Consider the following 21,561-nt stretch of genomic DNA (forward strand, 5'->3'; position numbering starts at 1 on the left):
TATCATATCACTCGAGGATCCCGACGACGAGGATGATGATGGCAAGTGCACGGCTATTGTGGCCCTCATGCAGAAGAACCGACGTAGCAAGCGCAATGTGGGCATCGACTGCCTGACCATCGGATTTGCTATATATCACCTCACAGACCGTGACATGGAAGTGAAACCCCAGGGACTGAACTTCTTTAAGTACCGAGCTTCGGTGGCGCGTTCACCACATTTTATCAACACGCGCGAGGTCTGCGCTAGGTTTAAGTTGCCACCTGGCCACTACCTGATTGTTCCATCGACCTTCGATCCGAATGAGGAGGGCGAGTTCATTATTCGCGTCTTCTCCGAGACGATGAACAACATGACGGAGAACGACGATGAGGTTGGCTTTGGTGAGACCGACGATCGCATTGCACCGTCTCTGCCGCCACCAACTCCAAAGGAGGAGGATGATCCGCAGCGCATTGCACTGCGTCGGCTGTTCGACAGCGTGGCTGGCAGCGATGAGGAAGTGGACTGGCAGGAGCTGAAGCGCATACTGGATCACTCAATGCGCGATGTTATGGTGGGCACTGATGGCTTCTCCAAGGATGCCGTGCGTTCGATGGTGGCCATGCTGGACAAGGATCGCTCCGGTCGCCTTGGTTTCGAGGAGTTCGAAGCTCTGCTTACCGATATTGCCAAGTGGCGGGCGGTCTTTAAACTGTATGACCCACGTCGCACTGGCAGTATTGATGGATTCCATCTGCGAGGAGCACTCAATTCCGCTGGTTACCATCTGAACAACCGGCTCCTGAATGCCCTCGCCCATCGCTACGGATCGCGTGAGGGACAAATACCATTCGACGACTTCTTGATGTGTGCCATCAAGGTGAGGACGTTCATCGAGATGTTCCGTGAACGGGACACGGATAACACGGACACGGCCTTCTTCAACTTGGACGACTGGCTGGAGCGAACAATTTACTCTTAAATTACTTGCAATTGCTACTAATCTAATCCTAAGTGCCACGTATACTTAATCTACCTGTGCATTATATTATTCATGCATTCAAATGAGCAAAGCAAAACACACAGATCCATGACGATGCGGCCCGGAGATGAAAAGAGATACACTCACTGAGCCAACAGGAGAATCTTATCTATATGACCAAATCCGGAAATACAAATCATGTGGCGAAATTGGAGTGGCCTTGGCATGGCACGAGGTTGCTATGCACGATAAACCGCATACACAATTTATACAATTAACGCCATAGAATTTATTCTATGCTGAGCAACTGGAGGGATGACTAAGAGCAATCATCAAGAAAAAAAATGTGCTCCATGCACCTGGACAAGAGCCGGACATTTACTAGTACAAACGGAACAGTGCATTGCTACTTTACCTAACCTTTCGCAACGAGACACTCGGAAAGCCATTAGTACGCATCAACAATATTTATTAGATGTACGGAATGAATAAGCATGTATTTTTGTATCATCGTTAGCTCGGAGCAGCCCTTTACATATTTGCCCAGGTGCTAGAAATAAGTGCAGCCAAACGCAGTTACCCAAACAAACGTTTTAATTGTTATCAGGAAAGCAACGCGAAGCGAGCAAGCCAATCAATCACTCATCGAATATTTATAGGCTTAAGCAGGATATGAAAATATCAGTCTATTCGTAATATGTACTCCCCGTATAACGTGTATTGAGTTTTCTGATCAGCAATCTCAAACCATACCTTAAGCACCCTCTACGTCAAAATAAGTGTTAAACTAATTAAAATTAACCAATTGGGCTTAGAGGCTCTTTGTTGAACGCTTTTATACTGTACTATAATTTTCGTAAACAATTTAACTAATCAAAATTACTCCTTTATGCAATTGTTACTATTAATAATTTGTTGTGCAACTTTTCTATGTATGTAAATAAAAGGCAGTGATGATGCAGTCTACTTGACGACTATAACCACATCGGCACCGTTCGGGACTCCAGCTTCGACCATTATTTGCTTCATGTCGTCTATTTGCAGGTTGTTATCGGAGGCCAAGTTGTTCAGAACCTCCAGAAAGTCTTCGTACTCCAAACGCCACTTCCTATAGCAAGTATTTCATAATGAAAGAGATTATGTATAGGATGGATATAATTCAAGCAGTTTTACGCACTTGTATCGCATGTAAATGAGACCCGTTTGAGTGCGAGTGATGGGATTGGGCATGAGCTTGGCCTGCTCCAGCCAGGCGTCCAGCTGCGAGAGGAGTATGCTGTCGAAGACCTCGTTCTCGATGTCGGTGGGTATAACCTGCCATTAAGTGACTCATGAGATGAAGATCACTTCCAGTTAACTGGTTAATCATACCTGGAAATTGGCATACACCATGAACAGGCTGTCCAGCGTGTGCTTCTTTGGTTTATCCTCATCATCGGCCATGGTGTGTGTTTGGTTTACTAGTGCATTAAATCGAATGTGTACAATTGAGAATGCTTTCCCCTGGCAGATAAAGAGTAGTATTCTGTGTGGGTGTCGAGGCTATATTGTGTATTTTGAATTGTTTTGTTGATAAACAAAACGTACATAGAACCGGGGGCTATCTAGACAACTGTTGCCATGGGCACGAGCGTCGTTTTAGAATTGTTTACTGCGAAAGTCTTCAACGATCCCTTGGACGTATATCGCCAGTTTGGGATCCCACCCCTGGTATCTGATGTTCTCCGTGGCATACGGCGCCTCGATGACCACCTGATGCAGTATATTGATCGCCACATGGTCGCCTTGGCACTGCCAGTTGATCGCGGGATCGCCGAAACGCTTGACCAACAGCCTGAACAGAGCTTGACCGAAGGGCGAAGCATTCGGGTGATAGCTCCGGCAGGAAAGAGTACGATGTTCGGTTGCGTATCGAAATCGTTCTCGGATCTACAATCGGAAATGGTTGAGTGAGGGGTCTTAAATATCCATATAGAGATTCTACCAAGGGGATGTTTATCGGTTCTGGGGGCTGAACATCATCCAAGGGCTGCATTTCCTTCACTATTTCGATGTCCACGCACAGGGCTAAGTTCACGATGGTCAAGTTGCAGATGGTATGTTCGTCGCCACCGCCTTTGCTCGATGGACACTTCATCATCAGCATTTTCACGCCCAGATCAAAGGCCACCACCTGTGGAATTGAGCGTATTATATAAAGTGGAAGTAAATATACAAATAATATTTAAGAGTTACCTCTCCCGAAAGGTTTTCGCCAAAACAAGTTTTGCAGCGCACTATAGAGCCCACAGTAAAGCAAGGAGCCAAGGATGACATTTTGGTCAAGAGATAAACTTTAAAAATGAAATCGAATTGCCCAGCCGCTGTTCGATGTCTAGTTCAAGGCACTCTACGAGTTCCATAGCCTTGCCGTCGTTTTAGTCGCCAAAAAGTCGATGGTGCTTGTGGTTTTATTTCTTTTTATTTACAGTGTATGTATGCTAATTTATAATGTACTAAATATAAATGTTGTATATATATATTTCAAAAGTAAACCGTTCCTTTTAATCATATATATATGCATTTCGCATTTTTGCAGTTTAGCAGTTGCTGTCTAAATTGATTTTTGTTTTTTGGATCTGCATGAGCGTTGCTTGTTCTCTGTTGTTCAAGAAGTGTTGCTTTGTTTATTTTCATTATAATTATGTATGTATGGTATATATGCGCGTATGTATGTACCTTCGTTAGCACTATTAGCATACTCTTCAAATTATTTCTAACGCCAAGAAACAAAACACGCTTTCTTCTGCTTTGGCGCGAACTGAGAACTGAGAAAAGTGCATTGGATAAATTCTAGGCAACACAAAACTCAAAAGCGTATCAACGAATACGTAATATATAAATACCGAAATAACTGCAGGACACGCACGAACGGATAACAAATCGGACACTTAAACAACGAAACTGTACAATCTTTAAAATGGAGCCTGACGATTCTAAAAATGAGATGCACTGTGGATTGATCGATCGCTGGTCTAATAACTAATGACTGCCTACAGATCTGGGTTTCTCAATTAGCACTTTAATGGTAGTTGCTTCTGCAACTCTTGAAATATTTGCTTTTAGTATAGTGTTTAGTTAGTTACGGCCTTACTATCCTAATTATGCTTTTCAAAATCACTTTAAATGGGGACCCTTCTTTCGTAAATTTAGCTAAGTTTGCTTTTAGTTTTGCTCGAAACGAAGAATTTTTGTAGCTGGACTGCTGGAGAAATGTTCATATGTTCCGTCTGCAAATTGGCTGCTTGTGTTTAGTTTTAAATTTAATATCAAAAGGAATGATATATATGAATAATATATATATAAAAATAAAACAATGCACTTTCTTCCTTGCTACTGGCCCCGTGCTTTAGCTTTACATTGGCCCATCGATGGCGCTCACTTTAAGGCGGAAATAGTAGGCAGACCGGGCCAGCATGCACCCCGAAATCACGAACAGCGCCACGTAGAGGAAGTACATGCCTCCATGATCCTGAAAAGGTACAGGGAACAAAATTGGGTTTAGAAAATCACATAGTTCAGCTTGCTTTAAATGGGGATATTTTTGTTTTCCCTTTCTTGAGATGGCTTACCGAAGCAATCGAGTATGTGCCGATGGTTACACCGATGCCGGTGATGAGGAACACCAGCGCCACAATGGCGAACATCACGCCGCGGCTGTTAGCAAAGCGCGAACCCACTGATGAGACCTTCCTGCAGTGTGGACACCGGGCCAAGGCATTGTGATACGTGTTGAACTGCAAGAGCAAGCTTTAGAAGACTCCTGCTGTAGGGATTTTGGATAGTAACTCACCAGAAACGTGTCCGAACAATGGCCACAAGTGACGCGGCACATGCCCGGCATGGTTGGCACGGGCGGGGTGACGGGACTTGGGGCCAGGTTGATGATTCTCTTGCAATTGGGCCTTGGACAAGCGATTCGCTGCGACGAGCTCTTGCAGATTAACAAACAGTTGCATGGACAGCGAACGTACTTCTTGCCCGGTGGAGCGTTCCGAATGGGCTGTCGATAGCCAAAGGAGTATTGAGTTACAATTGGAATCGAAGAATAAGGTTTAAATTACTTACAGTAGCCTCATTGCAGTGGGTGCACTTGACCACGTGCTGCTCCCGCTTCGTGGTGATGTCAATCATGTGTTGACATACCCGACAGGTGACCATCGGCACTCCTCCTGTGTTGGTGCTCTGCTGATACGGCGGCGGCAGCTCATCGGGTCCAATGCAAGGCACTGCCGTCGGTGCGCCATTGCCTAAAATTCCATTGCAAAGTATTAATGACTACTTATAATGAGATGTAGACCTATGCCCTTCAATGCCAAGACCTTTGGTGTAGAATAAATACATCTCGCCAGCAGAGTTCCCTCAACCACACTGCTCATCTGGCGGAGATTGTCTCGTGGAGGGAGTGAGAACTGCCTTTTCTGATAGTGTGTGGCTCTGGGAAGCTGCGATAAACCAAATGGGTCAATGTTTTGGCTTTATGAATGCAGCTTTCCTGTCCCAGCATTAAACTAGTGCAGCTAGACCGCAGTTGTGGTTCTCGTCTCTCCAGCAAAACAAGTTCGTCTTTTTGCAAGAAAAGACAAAGAAGACATCGCACACACTCGCCAGGAAGATCGTTTAATTTAATTGGATTAAAAACAAATTAAAACCACCGAAATATGTTTTCTGTATATGCTATTTCTATACATCAATCCCATTCGTCGAATCAGGTGATTTAAGCAGTATATTGGGAACATGGAAAGGCGTGAAGCCCTCTTATAGAGTATATTAATGATATGGGTAAGCTTTCCCTGATCTGCAGATAGGGTTCCTTGGTAAACAATGGAACCGCTGCTCATCGCAGACCCTCAATGCCTTCATTTTCACCCTGCACAGCGATAAGGCATCGAATCACATGATGACTCATGGACTTGGCTGCCCCCGCTTAACCACCACTTTACGAACACCTCCACATCGATGCTGATTAAACAGCTGTGGGGAACGCTTTTTACGCTGATTACGGGCGTCCTAGCATAAACAATAACAAAGACGGTGCGAAAATTTGGCCGATACCGGCATCGAGTACAGAAAAACGATGTTCACATTTGTGAACATGGTGTATAAAAAAAGTTGGAGATAATATCACACTTTCTTTTGGGGTGTACGTGGCCAAATTAACATTTAGGCCAATCTAATCATTTTACATTAACTATTCTTAAAAAAATATATATACATAAATAAACACATCTTAAATTTGTGCTGCATTGAGATCAATATAAATATGGAACATATTGATTTGTAAAAATGCAAGACAATTGAAGATAGAATTTTGCATATCTTATCAGTTTTTCTCCCTGTGCTGCCCTTGCACTCCCCCCGCCCATTGCGCATTTATGACTCAGTTGGGTGAAGTGTGAAAATGCCCAGCGAGACGACAAGCAGACAACTCGGAATCACGGCGGTGGATGCGGATAAGTGGAGCGCCCGCACACTTGTTGGGCTTCCAATGGGTCGCCGGCTGATTGGATGCGGGTTGAATGACCGGCTTTACTGTAACGATACGCACCGTCCTCGTTTGTGGCCACCGATGAGCTACTGCCCGGATTATCGGCACCCTCGTCCACGGCGTCCACGGAGTTGTAGCCGTTGCCGTCGTCCTTGTTGATCAGGCTCTGTCGCTCTGGATCCGCCATGGTGGATTATCTCCCGATAATTGGTTACTTAAATCCGGATTATAATCTCTATGTGCTGGAGCAACTCCCGTTAGGCTGCACTTCCAATTGCCTTTGTTTTGTTGTTGCTGTTGCTGCGGGGGCTGCTGCAACGCGTTGATTTCAACTGGAAAATGAGTGGGAAATCCAATAGTTTAGTTGTTGTGCCACATAATTTCGGACGCAACGAGTTCTTTGTTCACGATTAAGCAGTTGGTTTTTTTTTCCTTAGTCGCGGTTTTCACTCGCGTTTATTGAAACACATCCTCCCTTTTTTCCCTTTTCGGCATGCGCCGCAATTAATCAATTCTATGCTGCTGCATGTGCAACGCCCACGCGAGTTCGTTTGTCGCACTCACACAGTTGACATTTGGCTATTATTCTGGCAATTGCGTTAATTGTTTAACAATTGCTGGCTATTTGTGCTATATTTTACCTTATTTTTGTTGAAAATGCACTGCCGTCGCTGCGATCTGGCCACACTCTTGCTGGCTATCTGGCAACGCTATGCAGACGGAGGCCCTGCCACGGAGTTGCCACTTCGGTGTAGTTGGTACAGAACTAGTTCATCAAAACATTGTTTATTGCTGGAACCAAAACAATTCCGCCACGGCTTATAACAAATATGTCTAAAAGCACAAAGAACTGTAATAAAAGCGGCAGTAAGGATTCTGACAGCGAAGCAGGTTCTAACAGTGGCAACAATAACACGTCCACAAGTTCCAGTGACTTTGAAACTAGCAGAAAACACAAATTACGTCGCAGATCAACTCAAAATGTTTCATATCATTATAAAGCGCTGCCCATGCGCGTAGTTGGCGAAAGTGCTGTTACACTGGCCCAAACTCCCAGCTCTTCTCGCGATATAACTCTAAGCTCAGCTCAAATAATTGAAGACAGTTCCGATTCGGAGTTTCACATTTCGAACGATACCAGCAGCGATGAGCCGGCCAACAAATCCTTAACATTTACGGCACGTCCAATTGAGAAATATGATTTGGAATATATAAGAAAATTACGTAAGCGCAGAAAGAAGCCGAGTAAAACATTATATGATTAAATTTCAAATATCAACTGTTGACCAGGGCTGTCAAAATCAAATGCGAGGCTATTACTCAACACTGGCAACGCAAGCCAGGGTTGGCTAGTGCGTTTTTGGAGTAGTGGTAAATTTTTACGAGCATAACTATTTACACTGATTTTATGTAAATAAAACAAACAAAACGTAGCAAAATTAAGCGCAAAGTGTAAGTAGAACTCGTGGGCGTTCGGGCCACATGAAATTCCAGGTATAGGCACTGGAATTCCATGAGAAAATTGCCGATGATTTCATTTCCATGCAGTGCGTTGTTGTATGGGAAACTTCGTCGTAGCTATTTGTTGTTGTTGCTGCTCATCATCATCATCCTCGTTGTTTTCGTTGTTGTTGCTGCCGCAGCAGCTGCGTCACAAAAATGAATTTTGTTTAATTTGATTTTATTTACATTTTATATGGACAGAACCGACTGCCCTTTTAGGGCATCGAACCAGAACAACAGCAACAGCAACAAGAAAATCAGGGCAAACACCTGTTTCTAATTGATTTTTCACTTTTCTCCACCAATTTATAGACTATTCACCACCCAACACGAAACAACAAAAAACAAAACTTCGACTTGAACAACAACTGTGTTTTGGCATTTTAATCACAGCAATTAAAAACAAAGCAGCTAAAAAACACGAATAATTACCCATGCAGGAATAGACCAACCGTAGTACCTAGTATTGTGTAGAAATTAAAAGTTAAATCAATTCGAACGAACGAAATTTCAAACCCAGTTTGACCACCGATTAGTACACAAATCACAAAAAGAAGTCAGCAGCCAAGAAAAATTCTTAGAAATGGAGTCTCCGCCGATGTTCAATAGTGTGGAAGATGAGTGCAGATATTGGAAGGAACGATCCAAGCAGTACCACAAAGAGTAAGTCCCCAAATCCCTAGTAAAATATTGAAGATCAGTCATATAGCCCAGTTCTACTTATAATTTTCAGATGGACAGACGTGAAACAGGAGTACGACGAGTTCGTGGAGCAGTCCCACGAAATGGAAATAGAAATGGACGCCACTCTGGACCAGAAGCAGAGTATAATCAAAGATCTCACAGCCAAACTCACTATGTTTGAGCGGGAAAACGAGTCTCTCAAGGTGGCTATAACCCAAAACCCGATTTACACTTACTGAGCTTAAAACTATGTTATATGAAAGCTATGAAATTGATTTGGTTTTGTATGGTGTCATTCTCGTATTTTAATTGCAAGCGTTTTTTTCCAATTTTATATAAGCTTTGTTTGATTTACTATTAAAAAGTTAATGAAAACTCATATTGCGTAAATGGCGCCTTGAATACCACAAGCTCATTCTTTACAATTATTATATCCTCAGGTCAAGTTGGACTCGCATGGTATCGAAATGTCAAACATGGAGAAGCAGCTGGAAACGGTGAAGAAGGATCGCGACACCATGAAGGTGCACCTGCGGCAGCTGGAGCAGAAAAATGACGATTTGGAGCGTGCCCATCGCATACTCAACGAAAGCATAGAGAATTTCGAGAAAATGCTGGATCAGGCCTACGAGAAGAACGCCCTTCTAGAGCTGGAAGTGGATGAAAAGGGATTGCTGCAGGAGAAACTGCAGCGGTTGATGGATGAGACGAGAGGTAGGTGCTTCTAGGTGAAACGGAATTAAAAACTAATTCATCAACTGTATTGCAGATCTCAAACAAGAGCTGAACGTCAAGTCACGCTTTACCCCAGTGGTCAATGGAACGAGCATTCCCACGGCAAACGACACAAATACGGTCAACAGCTCGATGAACTCGTCCGCCTCGCTGCCAAATGGTATTGTGGCCAACGGCGATTTGGTAAACCACGACAATACTGTCGCCACAAGAGCCACCAGCGTCAGCGTGAACGCCCTCAATGGCAGTTTAGTTAATAGAAACGAATATAACCAGCAGCATTCGCTTAAAAGTAAGATACTCAGTTCACTAAAGAAAACCAGACGTGTGCTAAAACTGTCCAAGTCGAATCGCCAAACATTCAAGCCTTGCATTTAATTTTGTTTTTTTTTTTTATTTGTTTCTTCTTATTTGTTTGCCACAAAGATAGCCCATTTAAGTTCCTCATTATTTGTAATTGTATTGTAAATTATTAAAATTAAGAGCCCAAATGTAACGAAAGTGTTTGCAACATTTCTTGTAGGCGATTTGTTTACGTTTTGTGTTTGCGTCTGTAGCTAGTAGTTGACCTAACTAACCTCTCGACTAACATGCTGTGTATGTGTGCTTCCTCTTGCAGATCCCGAGAACCAAATCAATGGCAATTCCATGAACCCCAGCTCCCGCACAACGGCGCTCAACATTGTGGCCGACATGTTAAGAAAACTAAACGTAAGTCCCTTCGAAAACTATAAGTCCAGCATGCCAACCCCCCACATCCCTTGTTTCGTCTGCACTTTCCCAGAATCCTCACTCCCACCATCAGCTTATGTGTTTTTCCGTATGTTTTTAGTGGGACAAGGCACTGCTATGTCCCGATTGCGAAAAGTTTCGCTGCATTTGTGAGCGCCCGGCAACTCTGCAGCCGCCGCCATCGGCCAGCGAGTCGAGTCTCTTTCGCCGCGCCTTTGGCGGCAGCAGCAGCTCGGTGGCCACCAGTAGCGCCCAGTCCACGCCCGCCAGCGATTGGAGTTCCTCCGGCAGCCTCAGTGCGGGCTCAAACATTTTCAGGCGCTTCGCCGAGCGCATGCGCAACTCGCCGGACGCCAGCCTGCCGCTTTGACAATGCGCACCAAACTATAAGACTAATTTTAGTTGCCCTCCGCTTGCATTTATTAATTGCATTGGTTAATAAATACAAAACTTATTTGTACCTTATTTTATGTTCTTTGTTTTTGTTCGTTAAGCACTTGCAATATGATTAAGATGGCATATATCCGAAGTGCAATTCAGTTATGAAAGCCGTGTCTAGAAAATGTACAAAAAAACCACGAAGACTTGGATTTCTGATAACCAAGTTTTAGGACCACTTTGCAGTGGTAAAACCGTTAAAAGTTGAATGAATTAAATTATGTATTTATTATTGGATGTTCCTATAAATTTCTATAGTTGATTTCTGTTAAATTTTTCTCACTTGTGCTTAATTCGTTTTCGTTTTGAATATTTTGCAGGCCATGGAGACGAAACTGAAGACGTACCGCGAGAATGGCCAGCCCATGCCGCAGCGCCACCGCTCCTCCCAGCAGTCTACACATCCGGCGCTGGCCGGACTGCCTTGTCTCTCGCTGGATACCGAGTAGTGTGGATTGCGGCCTTGGCGTGATCCTCAAACCCAAACCCAAACCCAAGCACCCAGGGCGGGATACTGTTCAGTTGGCTTTACGTTTACGTTTACGTTACGTTACTTTAATGTTACTGTTAGCATTAATTTAGCTTCTGCTGCCTCTTTATTTATTTGACCTAACTTGACTTTGTATAAACCACTTGCGATATTGATATTATAAATTACACAACAGTTGATGTTGTTGTTTCGAGCCCAACATATAACATGCCTTAGTACGAATTAAGTGTATACCTAAGCTAAGTACCCACTCGGTTCACTTTTAACTTAAATTGTTAACTCCAGCGCAATTGTTTTGGCATACAATGTGTTTAGCGACTAAGTTTAAAGTTGATCACCCAGCAAAACAAGCGAAGAAGCTCTGTCCAAGTATTATACTTCAAGCGGACAACCAATACTCGTAGCGTTTAGGAAAATTACAAGATCTAACCCGGAAAAAAAGAAATATCAAAACGATCATCTAACGATATTCTAACTATTTCCCCAGAGCTATTTTCTGTTTATATTTACGACCGAATATAAATTTGTAAAAATGCAAAAATATTGCTAACGGCAAACTGTATAAAGCATAACAAAAATCCAACGAACAGGCAAACAAAGTATATATATACATGTATGGAATAATAAAGAGCAAAATAATTAGTTTAATAGAAACCACCCAAAAGCACTTCAATATCAATGCCGTGTGCGTTGCAACTAATTAGTTTTAAATAATATTTGAGTTCATTACACAAGGTGAATGCTGCGTCAATTCCTATGCCAAGGCCAAAATTTCCGTTTCGAGAGCTTTTCGCAGGGGAAACTTGCTCCGTTTTAGATCCATTTCATGGCGGATTTCATCCTGAGCTTTACCCCAAGCAGGATGTTGAGTTGAGATGCTGGATGAAGTCGGCTGGTGGACGCACCAAGGTGCTTCATGGTGGGCGAAATAAACTGGTTTTGATGCCGACCTTGCTGGCGGGAAGGTCCGTTGGCGGTAAGCTAATGAAAGTACTCTGGTTTTCACAAGTAAGCACTGGTTACCGTCGTCGAGTGCTTGGCATTAGGCCATTAGCCCATCCTGGCTGGCTGCATGGCTGAAAAACTCCTTCTTAGATTTTAAATCCGCCTCAACAAATGCAACCAGGGAAAACTGGGTGAAAAATGAAAATATGACACAAGCTTTTATCATACGCAGAGCACTTTACCAGGGAAAAGGGACGGACTTTCTGGTCCTGGTGTTGCTGCTCTTGTTTGCTGCTGAGTGCATTGTTTGCTCCCGAGGGCCGCATGGGCGTCAGGGGCGGTATGCGCGGTCTAGGTGGTCCAGGGGGCGTGGCTGTGGCCATAAGCGGATTGGGAATGGCACAATGCAATTGCCGTTTGAAATAAAAGTGAGCAGACACAAAGCCAGTCCTGCATGACTGCACCGAAAAACAATTCGGATGCATCGGTGTTTATAAGATTTAGTTCGAAATGTAGCTATGCAGCTATTTATTTATTTATTTGACAAAAGAAACCATCAATAAATATTGGTTAAATTCTATTGTTAGGTAAATTATTCGCGGTATTTTATTATTTAAGTTATTAAACAGTATTATTTAATGAAATTGAAAATTATTTATTGAAACACAAATAAACCTAACATGAAGTAAAAAGATTTCTAAAAGTGAGTTGGCTACGTTAGAGCAGGGAACTGAAGGTTATCCCCTTCCAATGCCGCCCTTTTTTTCAAAAGTAATTTGAAGAATCTGCCCCGTTTTTTTGCGCCGAGGCTGTCGCCTGATGAAGTCCCGCGAGAGGGACGATCCCTGGCAGCTAATTAACTGGCCGCGGATACAATTTGCCCAGGAGCACAAAGGCCAACAATCAGGACCTGGCCAACAGTCCCAATAAGCGGGTCAAGCTCGCAACAGCCAGCGAACCCGATTTGCCCTCTGCACCGCAAACAAACTCAATTGTTTCGGCATAAAAAACGAGCAAACAGCTCGTAAAAAACTGTATCAAAACACTGGCTTAAAGTGAAAGCTTTTGAAATGCCTCAAAAAAACAGGGTGTAAAGTCTGTTGGCCAAATTATCAAAGTCATTAAACGAATGGCTTAAAGACTTCAGGCATAACTGAGTGTATAATTTAAGTCGGTAACTGACAGAGAAGTGGCTATTATACATTTTGGTTATTGGTCGTAATTGAAGTACTCAGAACTTTTGGGAGAGTTGTTTACACATAAAAAGTTAATTTATCCTAATCGGAAACCTTGGGTAATTTTATTTTTCTAATTTTAATTTAGTTCTAGTAATTACTGAACTATAAATTTGGTTTTATTTTGGGGACATATATTTTCTTGGAACTTTCAAATATTAAAAGGCTTTTTTGTTTTACATTGATATATATATCTTAGATCTTTTAGAACATTATTTATTTAATACATTTATTTTATATTCGCCACTCTGCACTCTGACAGCCTTAAAAACACTTGAGAATGACTTAGCAATCATTTTTCATGCTCTAAACATTAATTTCCTGAAAAGAATCAGACAGGAAACCGAATTCGAATTCCTACTGTATCATTATCTACTAATTCCGTTTCTCATGAAATTTTTGGCTACCAACGAATTCCACTTCCGGCGGCACCCTCTAAAAATTGGCGAGGGTGGCCCAAAGGTTTGGGGCATTTATGGTCTTTAAATATTTAAAATACGCGACGCGTCGTCGTAATGTAGGCACGGAAACGAGTCCACAAACGGAAATAATGATGAGGTGTGTATGCCTTTGTTTTTGGTGCTTTGCGGGTGCCCGAGGGTCCTGGAAGCCAGGACTATCCACTCCGCATATCCGTATAGCAGCCATATAGTCCTGGGCCCAGCCTAAACATCAAACAAAATCGATATGTGGGCGGTGTGTATGATTTTTGGTATAAACAAGCAACAAGCAGGGCACACAGGACACACAGGACACACCACACACACACACACACACACACCCCATACACACACACATACACTTTAGCTGGCTGGGGGTTTGGTCCTTGCTTTGTTTGAGCGCCGCAGGACGCTCATTTTTCGTAATGAGTTTGTCTATGGGCGGAGGATGGGCCAACGCCAAACCTGAACTGGCTGCAGCAGGACCAACTACTGGAACCGAATCCGTTGGCCCAAACTCGGCATATCCCTGAAAAGTATTTCCCTTTTCTGGGTTAAAAATGGCTGGCAGACATCACTTGTGGAAAGCATATTTGTATACTGGGTAGCTGCAGCTTACAAAGTGTTTGATCTGCACAAAAATGCGGTGCTTTCTTTTGACTTGAAAGAGACAACTAAAATGATGTATTTTGCTTTGTTATTATTTTACCTTAAACTATTTACTTTGAACAGTTTTGCAGTCTCTTATTAGTCTCTTATGATTTATTAATTTTAAATTATACGCCTTAAAATACAGTTTTCCAGCTCAATCATAATGTTTTCTTATTAATTTGAACTAAGTAACATGACGAGAAACAAGCTTCCTGTTATAAAACCGTCACTTTATCGAACAACTTTGTATTAAAGTCTAGTTTACTTTATGCGATTTTCATCTCTCTCATTTGCTGATTTCCTAGGTGTATAAAATACGTGTTTTTTAATCTGCGATGACTGCGTAAAAGCTTTTTGCTCTGGCAAGCGAATCAAAAGTCCTGGATCCATTGGTGAGGGTATAAAAAACGCAACAGTTCGCCTTGATGCGAGAAATCCTTAAGCACACACCAATACAGAAGCGGAAAGGGAAGCGCGTTCGCACACACAGGGGGAAAATCGTCCTGGGGTTCATGTGTGCTAGTGTGAGTGCGTGCGGGTGTGTCTGTGTGTGTGTAGGTGAGCTTGTTAGGAGTTGCGCTGTCGTCTGCCATCTTCATTTCCTGTTGCTACCTTCCGGTTGCCATTACACTGAGCATTTGCTATAAATAATTTGGTTTCGATTTGAAGTGTGAGCCGTGATAATGAAATCCCCTTGATTAGCCGCCGATTGGGGCATATAGATGGGGCATGGATACATATACATACGTGGATGGAACTGCAGCAGGTGATCAATCAGGCGGACTGCGCTTTTAATTAGCACCCCCCCACATTGCCGGATCCTTTTGACCGCAGCTCAAGTGGTGGTGCTCATTAGCTCACATTTAGAGATTTAATTTAATTGCATCGAATTGGATTCGCTTGACCTTTGCTTTTGCCCAACTGGATGGATGTTGTGGAGGATGTTCTCGTGTGCAGAAGTGTCCTCCTGCAATTAGATTAATTGACTTTCTGCTGCTTCACCTTCGCTTAATACATACGATATACGTACATACTGTATATGGATTTTATGTTGCGCTCAATGAATTGCCGTCAGTGGCCTTATAAAAATGGTCTGCGAAATGGGCCAGAACCCATGTGTAAACTGTTTTTTATGACACCGTCGAGATGCTCACCTTTGTGCTGTTTAGTGAATGCCAAATGGCCTTGGCCATTGTCTGCTTCACCCATCCTGATTTACAGCCCAGACACACACGCACCCAAACCCATGAACATGGCCGAATATGACATTCGCATGTGCTACACAAATCTCCGTGGACCATTTTTACAACCTGATCCAGGTCTCAAACGGATTCCTAATGGAAGTGGCGCAAGTAAATCATGCAAATATATATCATATCAACTGTACAATGGGGCCTGACAATCGATGGGGCATCTCGCTAGATAGATATTCAAGGCAGGAACATTAATCAGTTTATCCATTGCAAATGAAATCAACCACTTTAGCTACAGATGAACCACTATTCATATCTGATATGATATGTGAGAATAAACCAACAGTTTTGGACAACAGATGTACTAAACTCACAGATGTATTAAATCCTATCTGATATGATATGAAAGAAAAAACCAATCGTTTTGGTTAACAGATGTATTAAACCCACAGGTGTATTAAATTCCGTATACGATCTTAAACTATTTGAAGTAATTTATTAGTTTTTGCTGAGTTCCATTTAATAATTAAAACATCAATTTACAATATATCATTTAACAAAACTGTAACAAAAAGATGAGGGATAAATTCGAGTTGCAAAGTGTACCTGAAATTCCTGGGATTTTGCAGTGACAAAAGCATAGCATACTTTTTGGGGCAGCGAAGAGTCAATTTCCGAACAACGCGCAACTTTGTGCTGTCCACATCAAAATGTGTGGGAGCTTGGGATTGGGAACTTTTGCTGGTGACCATGTGCTCCTGATCCGATGTAAGCGTAGACCAATTAAGCGTAAACAAATTTGTTACTGTGGAAATATGAGAACCACTAGTTGCCCTCCTCAGTCCACACGGCTCACCACCATCGGCCATGGCTGAAACAAAGGCAGAAAAAAGGAGGAATCCAGCCAAAACCCGCCATCCACCAGAACATTTGACATTGACAAAGTGCCAAGAGCTGCTTTTCAGTTCGATGGGTACAACGGCGGCGTATGTAAATATTTTTGGCCATTGATAAGCGACTGGTGGAAGACTGACCCTGATGTGGCCGCCAACAAACTGTTGCTCGGGCTTTAGAACATGCCGGGGAATTTTTCCTTTTTTCCCCTTGACAAAACGGAGACAACTGGCATTCCATTTCCCCTTCGCGCAGCAGTCTTTTCAATTCAGTTCGGTTCAGTTTTCTGGCTAGCATGGCATACCCCAACTCAACCCACAATACTTTGGGCTTGGGTTGTCATTAAAGCCAACTTCGTGCTGGCGCCGAACTCCGCTGCTGGGTGGCTCCACAAAGTGCTCCAGTCTTCTTGGGGACTTGGCAGCGTGTGCACGTGTCTAACGCAAGGTGTTCTTTCGGTTTTCGATTTGCCAGCTGGTTGCTTGCCTCGACAAGTTTCGCTTTCACACAATACCAGTTTTTTTGGCGAAGTTTCGTAAGTAAAAGAAAAACAAAAATTACATGCTATGACAATCTATAATCATGGCAAAAATGAACGCTCTGCTTTAACGTGTAAATCTCGTCGCTAAGAGGATTACAATGTTACGAGTAATTATTATAATCGGTGTGTGTTGTTTGCTCGCCATAAGTCTGCTGCAGGGAATTAACTTTGTTTCGATCTAACCACGTTTGACAGGTGCTGGAGAAAGCGGAAACGGAAGTGGTTGCTGGGTGAAGTGGGGTGAAGGAGTGAAGTGGAGTGGAGTGGCGAGTAAACTGTTTTCGACATTTAGTTTTTAGTGTTCGCCAACTCTCTTTTTGCTCCTTTTGCTCTCCTCCCATATTTATTTATGCGCTGGCACACACTCACACACAGTTACAGACACAGACACGTGTGGCAGTGTGAGTGCTGTGTAGGTGTGTGCGGGTTCTTGTGATACACTTAATCCGACATTTACAATTTTCGCTTAAGGATTTATTTATGGATTCAATATGTGCACAACGCTTACATTTCCGAAGGAGTGCGTGTGTGTGCACTGGAAAAGATTTAAAATAAACAAAATGTTAACTGGATTGCAGAAAAGTAATGTTACATTATTATTTTGTTTCTTAATAGTACTTTGTTTTATAATAATACTTTGTTTTATTTTAAAATCAGCTAAAAATATATTCAGTATTGATAGTAAAAAGCATATTTTTATAGCAGTCTATATGTTGTGCGCGCATTAGTGTGGGTGAGCGAGTACCTTTTAGAATTCTTTCAGGACCAATCCCCGCTTGAATCCCCAGCACATTTGCATGCGCAAAAGATGCTCCATTGCATACACTTATTTTCAATTTTTCGTATAAATCATTTTGCACTGCACACACATTGTACATGTACTGGAGTATGAAGTGCATTATTTCCGTGCTGATCCAGTGAAAGGCCAGCAATACAATGCTGGGATAGAAATTTAAATGAAATCCGAGCAGCAATCATGTGTAAATTTACTGTTTTTCAACAATTCCAAGTTATCCAGGCCGAAAGTGCATCCTCAGCATTCTCAGAACGAAGAGTTGCAGGTGTGGGATTCTCGAAATAATTGGAAATGTCCATGAAACCAGCCCGATGAGACTGGTGGCATTTATAATCCTTTCTTTTTACTCATATCTTGCATTAAAAGTGACGTGCTGGTGAAACTTAATTTGAATTGCATCAGGAAAATGCATGAGGTGAACGGAAAACAAAGCTTAATGGCTTTTGACTTAATTAATTTTCTATCATTCCTGATTTTTCGATAAATGCAAGGCAGGTGGTACAAAAAAAAAACATTTTAAACTAAATTGTGCAGAAAGTAAATTTTTCTATAATTATGCATTATAATAATGAATTTAAGTTTATTAGTATAAACTTTTTTCTCCGCATTCTTTTTTGCAAAATAATTCACATTTAAAGAATTAATTCTTTTAATATCGATACAATTAGCTTTTTCAATTTCTGCACTTCAAGTCCTTGAAAGTCGTGTGGGCTGCCATTCAAAAAAGGAAAATGATTGACAGAATAAAATTAGTGATTCCATTTGGGTGCCCGCGAAAAAGGGAATTGGTGGTATCGGATTATTCATGAATGAATGTATTCCTTTGGCAAGGAACTTTTTTGGAAGAAAAAAAAAGAAAATATGAAAAGAGTAATAAAATAGAAATAGCCTAATTTATCCGAGTTAAAGTGTTATAAGGTTAAGAAATATGATTTATTTGGGTTGAAGTCAAATGGAAATGTGCCAAATACGCTCAGCTTACAATAATAAATGATTCGAATTGGGCTTGAAGCACATTCAATATGTCAATTGGCCTTAGACTTAAAGAGATAGATGGGTTGACAATGGCTTGTGGTTGAATCAATATTTCTGAGGTGGCCAAAACGTATTTACTTCAGACAATTCTGGCTATGGGCTGCAGCTGTGGCAAACGTTGAGGTAAATATCTGTTTACACAATTCGAGCAGGACCATTTATCATGACATTCTAATGGCAAATAAATAGAATATACTTTTATCTTTATTCTTTATCCTTTGCTGTGCAACATGCTGACTTGTGTAAACCGTGGAGCAGTAATAAATTGTTTGTTGTTTGTGCACAATTCTACAATTGACACTTGCCTAAGGGCATTTGGAAATTTATTTGTGCGTCGACAAGTTCTTAGAGCAGTCGTTTTCCCCCCAGCAAAAATATTTATATGTATCTATATTGTTTTGCACAATTCGATTAGAAAATGGTTTCCATTGAATTCATTAGCGCTGGCCATCTGCAACTTTTCGTTAAAAATAGAAACAAAACCACCCACAATACGCCGCACACTCGCTTTTTTGGTTTCTGCAGTCATGGTTTCTGCAAACATGGTGACAGCGGATACTTTGCACCACTTACTCCGGCGAACGCCCCCGCCTTTGTTTTCGCTTCGAGTGTAGGGCAAACATGGCCAACAAGTGTGTGGGAGCACTAAAAAAAATATATGCGTACAAGTGGCAGCTGGTTGTTCCACCAACTCAAAGGAACAACTCTTTTCTATACAAGAGACTCTATTGAAAATTTCAGCAATTGAGCGCTATTGAACAATAACAATTACACTGGAAGTGGCTTTAATAAAGAACTACTTTTGCTTTGCCACATGAATTGCTGCTAGTAGTTTGTAAAAGCTAGTGCCCCATGAAATCTTCAGCTGTTAATGCAACAAATGTCCTTGCAGGACACTCAAAAAATATATAAACTACAAGAGCGCTGTTCAGTTTTCTCGCTGTGCGCCAGCGAAATCTAACTAAAAATGTGGCATCGGTGGCGGGGCGGCAAAATCGATATGGAAACTCTACATGATGTATAAAGTTGTTGGTACATAAATATCAAATATGCAAATATTTGCGAGGCTGCCACCTGAAATTCGTTCGCCCTCTGCGAAAATGCTCAACTGGAGCGTTGGAAAATTTGATGTGCCACTGGGATTTAGATGGGCGTAAAATGAAAGGGAGAAGGGAGCCATATGGAAAATCTGCAAAGGCGCTACCGTTGCCAGTCGGTTGGTCTGGCTGGCATAGCTGTCACCTTGGAGCCGGCAGCACTCCGGGATACTCCCTCCGCCCACATCGATGTGCAGCCCCATCCTCAGTCCCACATGGCAGCGTTATTAACGCAGTCAGCAAGTGAGGAACGAACGAAAAGATCAAAAGCTTTAACGCGCCAACCTTAGCATGTGCAAATATTTCAGTTGATTTTATTCTTTATACTCGTTCATTCTTATCTTATTTCGCTGCCATTCCGGCGCACAAAATAATAACGAAAAAACGAAATGATTATATTGTATTCGATGGTGATGAGCCCGAAAAGTCCCTTAATGCCAAAAACACAGACAGCCCAAAAACGGAGTGTCTTGCGCGGAAGTTAAGGGTCTGTAGCGCTTGTGGCAAGACGAATCGGGCGGCAGGCCAGAAAGGCGGTGGCTCCATCTACATGTCGTTCCCGCGTCGAAACAAGGGGAGACGAAGAAAGTCGGGGGAGAGCTTTAGCATAGGAAGAGGCAACATAGGCAGCTGTCAAATTTCGGCAAATACCGTAGGTTTGGCTGGAGAGAGCGGAGATAGCTTCCCAGCTAGATCAACTCGACGCCAGCTTTCTTTTCCAATTTGGCTGTCCACAAGGTTAGTTCAAAGTTAAACGGAACCAGGAGCAGGCATATACGGGAAAACTGGCGAAAGAATCTTATAAAGGAATACATCTACAGGCAGCGCTGAATCCAGTTTCAGGGTAAGCAAGGTCGTGGAAAAAGCGTGGAGTTTGCGATTGTGCAAGGTGCATTTTTTTTTTTTATCTAGGTTTGGCGCTAAATATATAGCGCAAGTGCGAGCCAAACGGACGGCTTAACATCGAGCCAGGTGGCAGACATTTTTCCTCGGAGAACGACGGATCGCTCAGCCCAGGGAGAAACGAAACGGCGGCTCGAAACTCCCGTAGCGAGGAGCTGCATTTAGCTGATTACTAATTAATAACCTTTGAATTAGGCCTCTGAATGGCAGAAAAGGGTTGCAAGCAGGCATAGATACGTCCCAATTAGGAATCGCGGCAGCACACAATTTCTTTTCCATTTCGGCGGACTCTTATTTTTGGTTAATTACTCTTAGAGAGCCATCGATGACGTAGAAATCTCCACGTTCCATTTTGTCGCCATGTTCCCCTTGCGCACTTAAAGAAGGGAACGAGAAGAGGAGGAACGAAAAGGAGAGGGGAGAATAACCAAGTCCAGCAGTTGCAATCGCGGTTTCTTGTTTGGCGGGCGAGCAAAAGTTTTGTCGCGCGGTCTGGCCGTAATTTGGTGAATCCGACCAGAGGAAAATCCGCAGATCGACGGCGCGGGAAAAACCCCCTTAGTGAGCGAGAAGGCCGGAAAATAGTGGAGAGATTTTTTTTTGTATAGTGGAATAAGTTATTATGTAAATGAAAAGTGGCAGTGCGAAGGAGAGAGGGCAAGATAAGGAAAAGAGTCCATCATTTTTTTTAGTGTCCCTTATGTGCTCCGTCTTCTTCTTCCTTTTTTTTTGTTTCTTTTGTTCAGTTTTAGCAAGCC

The 21,561-nt window shown here is 42.5% G+C and overlaps 6 protein-coding genes across 9 annotated transcripts in view; 3 read left to right on the top strand and 3 right to left on the bottom strand.

Moving 5' to 3' along the window:
* Positions 1–1,960, top strand: part of LOC120449291 (calpain-B) — a 4,277-nt gene extending 2,317 nt beyond the window's left edge. The window contains exon 3 of the mRNA XM_039631677.2: positions 1–1,960. This exon is cut by the window's left edge and continues 598 nt beyond it. Within this exon, the coding sequence (XP_039487611.1) occupies positions 1–964 (964 nt within the window). The 3' untranslated portion in view covers positions 965–1,960.
* On the bottom strand, positions 1,784–2,471 carry LOC120449296. The gene is made up of 3 exons (XM_039631686.2): positions 2,336–2,471; positions 2,142–2,278; positions 1,784–2,072 (listed from the first exon to the last, which is right to left on the bottom strand). The coding sequence occupies exons 1-3, from the start codon at positions 2,405–2,407 to the stop codon at positions 1,928–1,930; spliced, it is 354 nt and encodes a 117-aa protein (XP_039487620.1). The 5' UTR covers positions 2,408–2,471; the 3' UTR covers positions 1,784–1,927.
* A 131-nt stretch (positions 2,472–2,602) lies between these two features.
* Positions 2,603–3,335, bottom strand: LOC120449294 (protein Hezron). The gene is made up of 3 exons (XM_039631684.2): positions 3,200–3,335; positions 2,949–3,137; positions 2,603–2,893 (listed from the first exon to the last, which is right to left on the bottom strand). The coding sequence occupies exons 1-3, from the start codon at positions 3,278–3,280 to the stop codon at positions 2,603–2,605; spliced, it is 561 nt and encodes a 186-aa protein (XP_039487618.1). The 5' UTR covers positions 3,281–3,335.
* A 913-nt stretch (positions 3,336–4,248) lies between these two features.
* On the bottom strand, positions 4,249–7,257 carry LOC120449293 (type 1 phosphatidylinositol 4,5-bisphosphate 4-phosphatase). Of its 2 annotated transcripts, none has more exons than XM_039631682.1 (6): positions 7,133–7,257; positions 6,552–6,823; positions 5,072–5,253; positions 4,797–5,006; positions 4,576–4,740; positions 4,249–4,475 (listed from the first exon to the last, which is right to left on the bottom strand). In XM_039631682.1, the coding sequence occupies exons 2-6, from the start codon at positions 6,676–6,678 to the stop codon at positions 4,359–4,361; spliced, it is 801 nt and encodes a 266-aa protein (XP_039487616.1). In that variant the 5' UTR covers positions 6,679–6,823; positions 7,133–7,257; the 3' UTR covers positions 4,249–4,358. The 2 variants fall into 2 exon arrangements, with proteins under 2 accessions (XP_039487616.1, XP_039487617.1); XM_039631683.2 differs by lacking the exon at positions 7,133–7,257 and adding an exon at positions 7,056–7,127.
* Positions 7,258–7,300: 43 nt separating this feature from the next.
* LOC120449295 lies at positions 7,301–8,419 on the top strand. Its single transcript, XM_039631685.1, has 2 exons — positions 7,301–7,943; positions 8,307–8,419. The coding sequence occupies exon 1, from the start codon at positions 7,322–7,324 to the stop codon at positions 7,754–7,756; it is 435 nt and encodes a 144-aa protein (XP_039487619.1). The 5' UTR covers positions 7,301–7,321; the 3' UTR covers positions 7,757–7,943; positions 8,307–8,419.
* Positions 8,420–8,521: 102 nt separating this feature from the next.
* LOC120449292 (nuclear distribution protein nudE homolog) lies at positions 8,522–11,276 on the top strand. 3 transcript variants are annotated; one of them, XM_039631679.1, is made up of 6 exons: positions 8,522–8,657; positions 8,728–8,881; positions 9,119–9,392; positions 9,448–9,705; positions 10,033–10,124; positions 10,904–11,276. In XM_039631679.1, exons 1-6 carry the CDS (start codon positions 8,578–8,580, stop codon positions 11,030–11,032), a joined length of 987 nt encoding a protein of 328 aa, XP_039487613.1. In that variant the 5' UTR covers positions 8,522–8,577; the 3' UTR covers positions 11,033–11,276. The 3 variants fall into 3 exon arrangements, with proteins under 3 accessions (XP_039487613.1, XP_039487612.1, XP_039487615.1); XM_039631678.1 differs by lacking the exon at positions 10,904–11,276 and adding an exon at positions 10,246–10,610; XM_039631681.1 differs by lacking the exon at positions 10,033–10,124.
* The last annotated feature ends 10,285 nt before the right edge of the window (positions 11,277–21,561 follow it).

The sequence above is a fragment of the Drosophila santomea genome, chromosome 3L (genome assembly GCF_016746245.2).
Source record: "Drosophila santomea strain STO CAGO 1482 chromosome 3L, Prin_Dsan_1.1, whole genome shotgun sequence".
NCBI classification, from domain to species: domain Eukaryota; kingdom Metazoa; phylum Arthropoda; class Insecta; order Diptera; family Drosophilidae; genus Drosophila; species Drosophila santomea.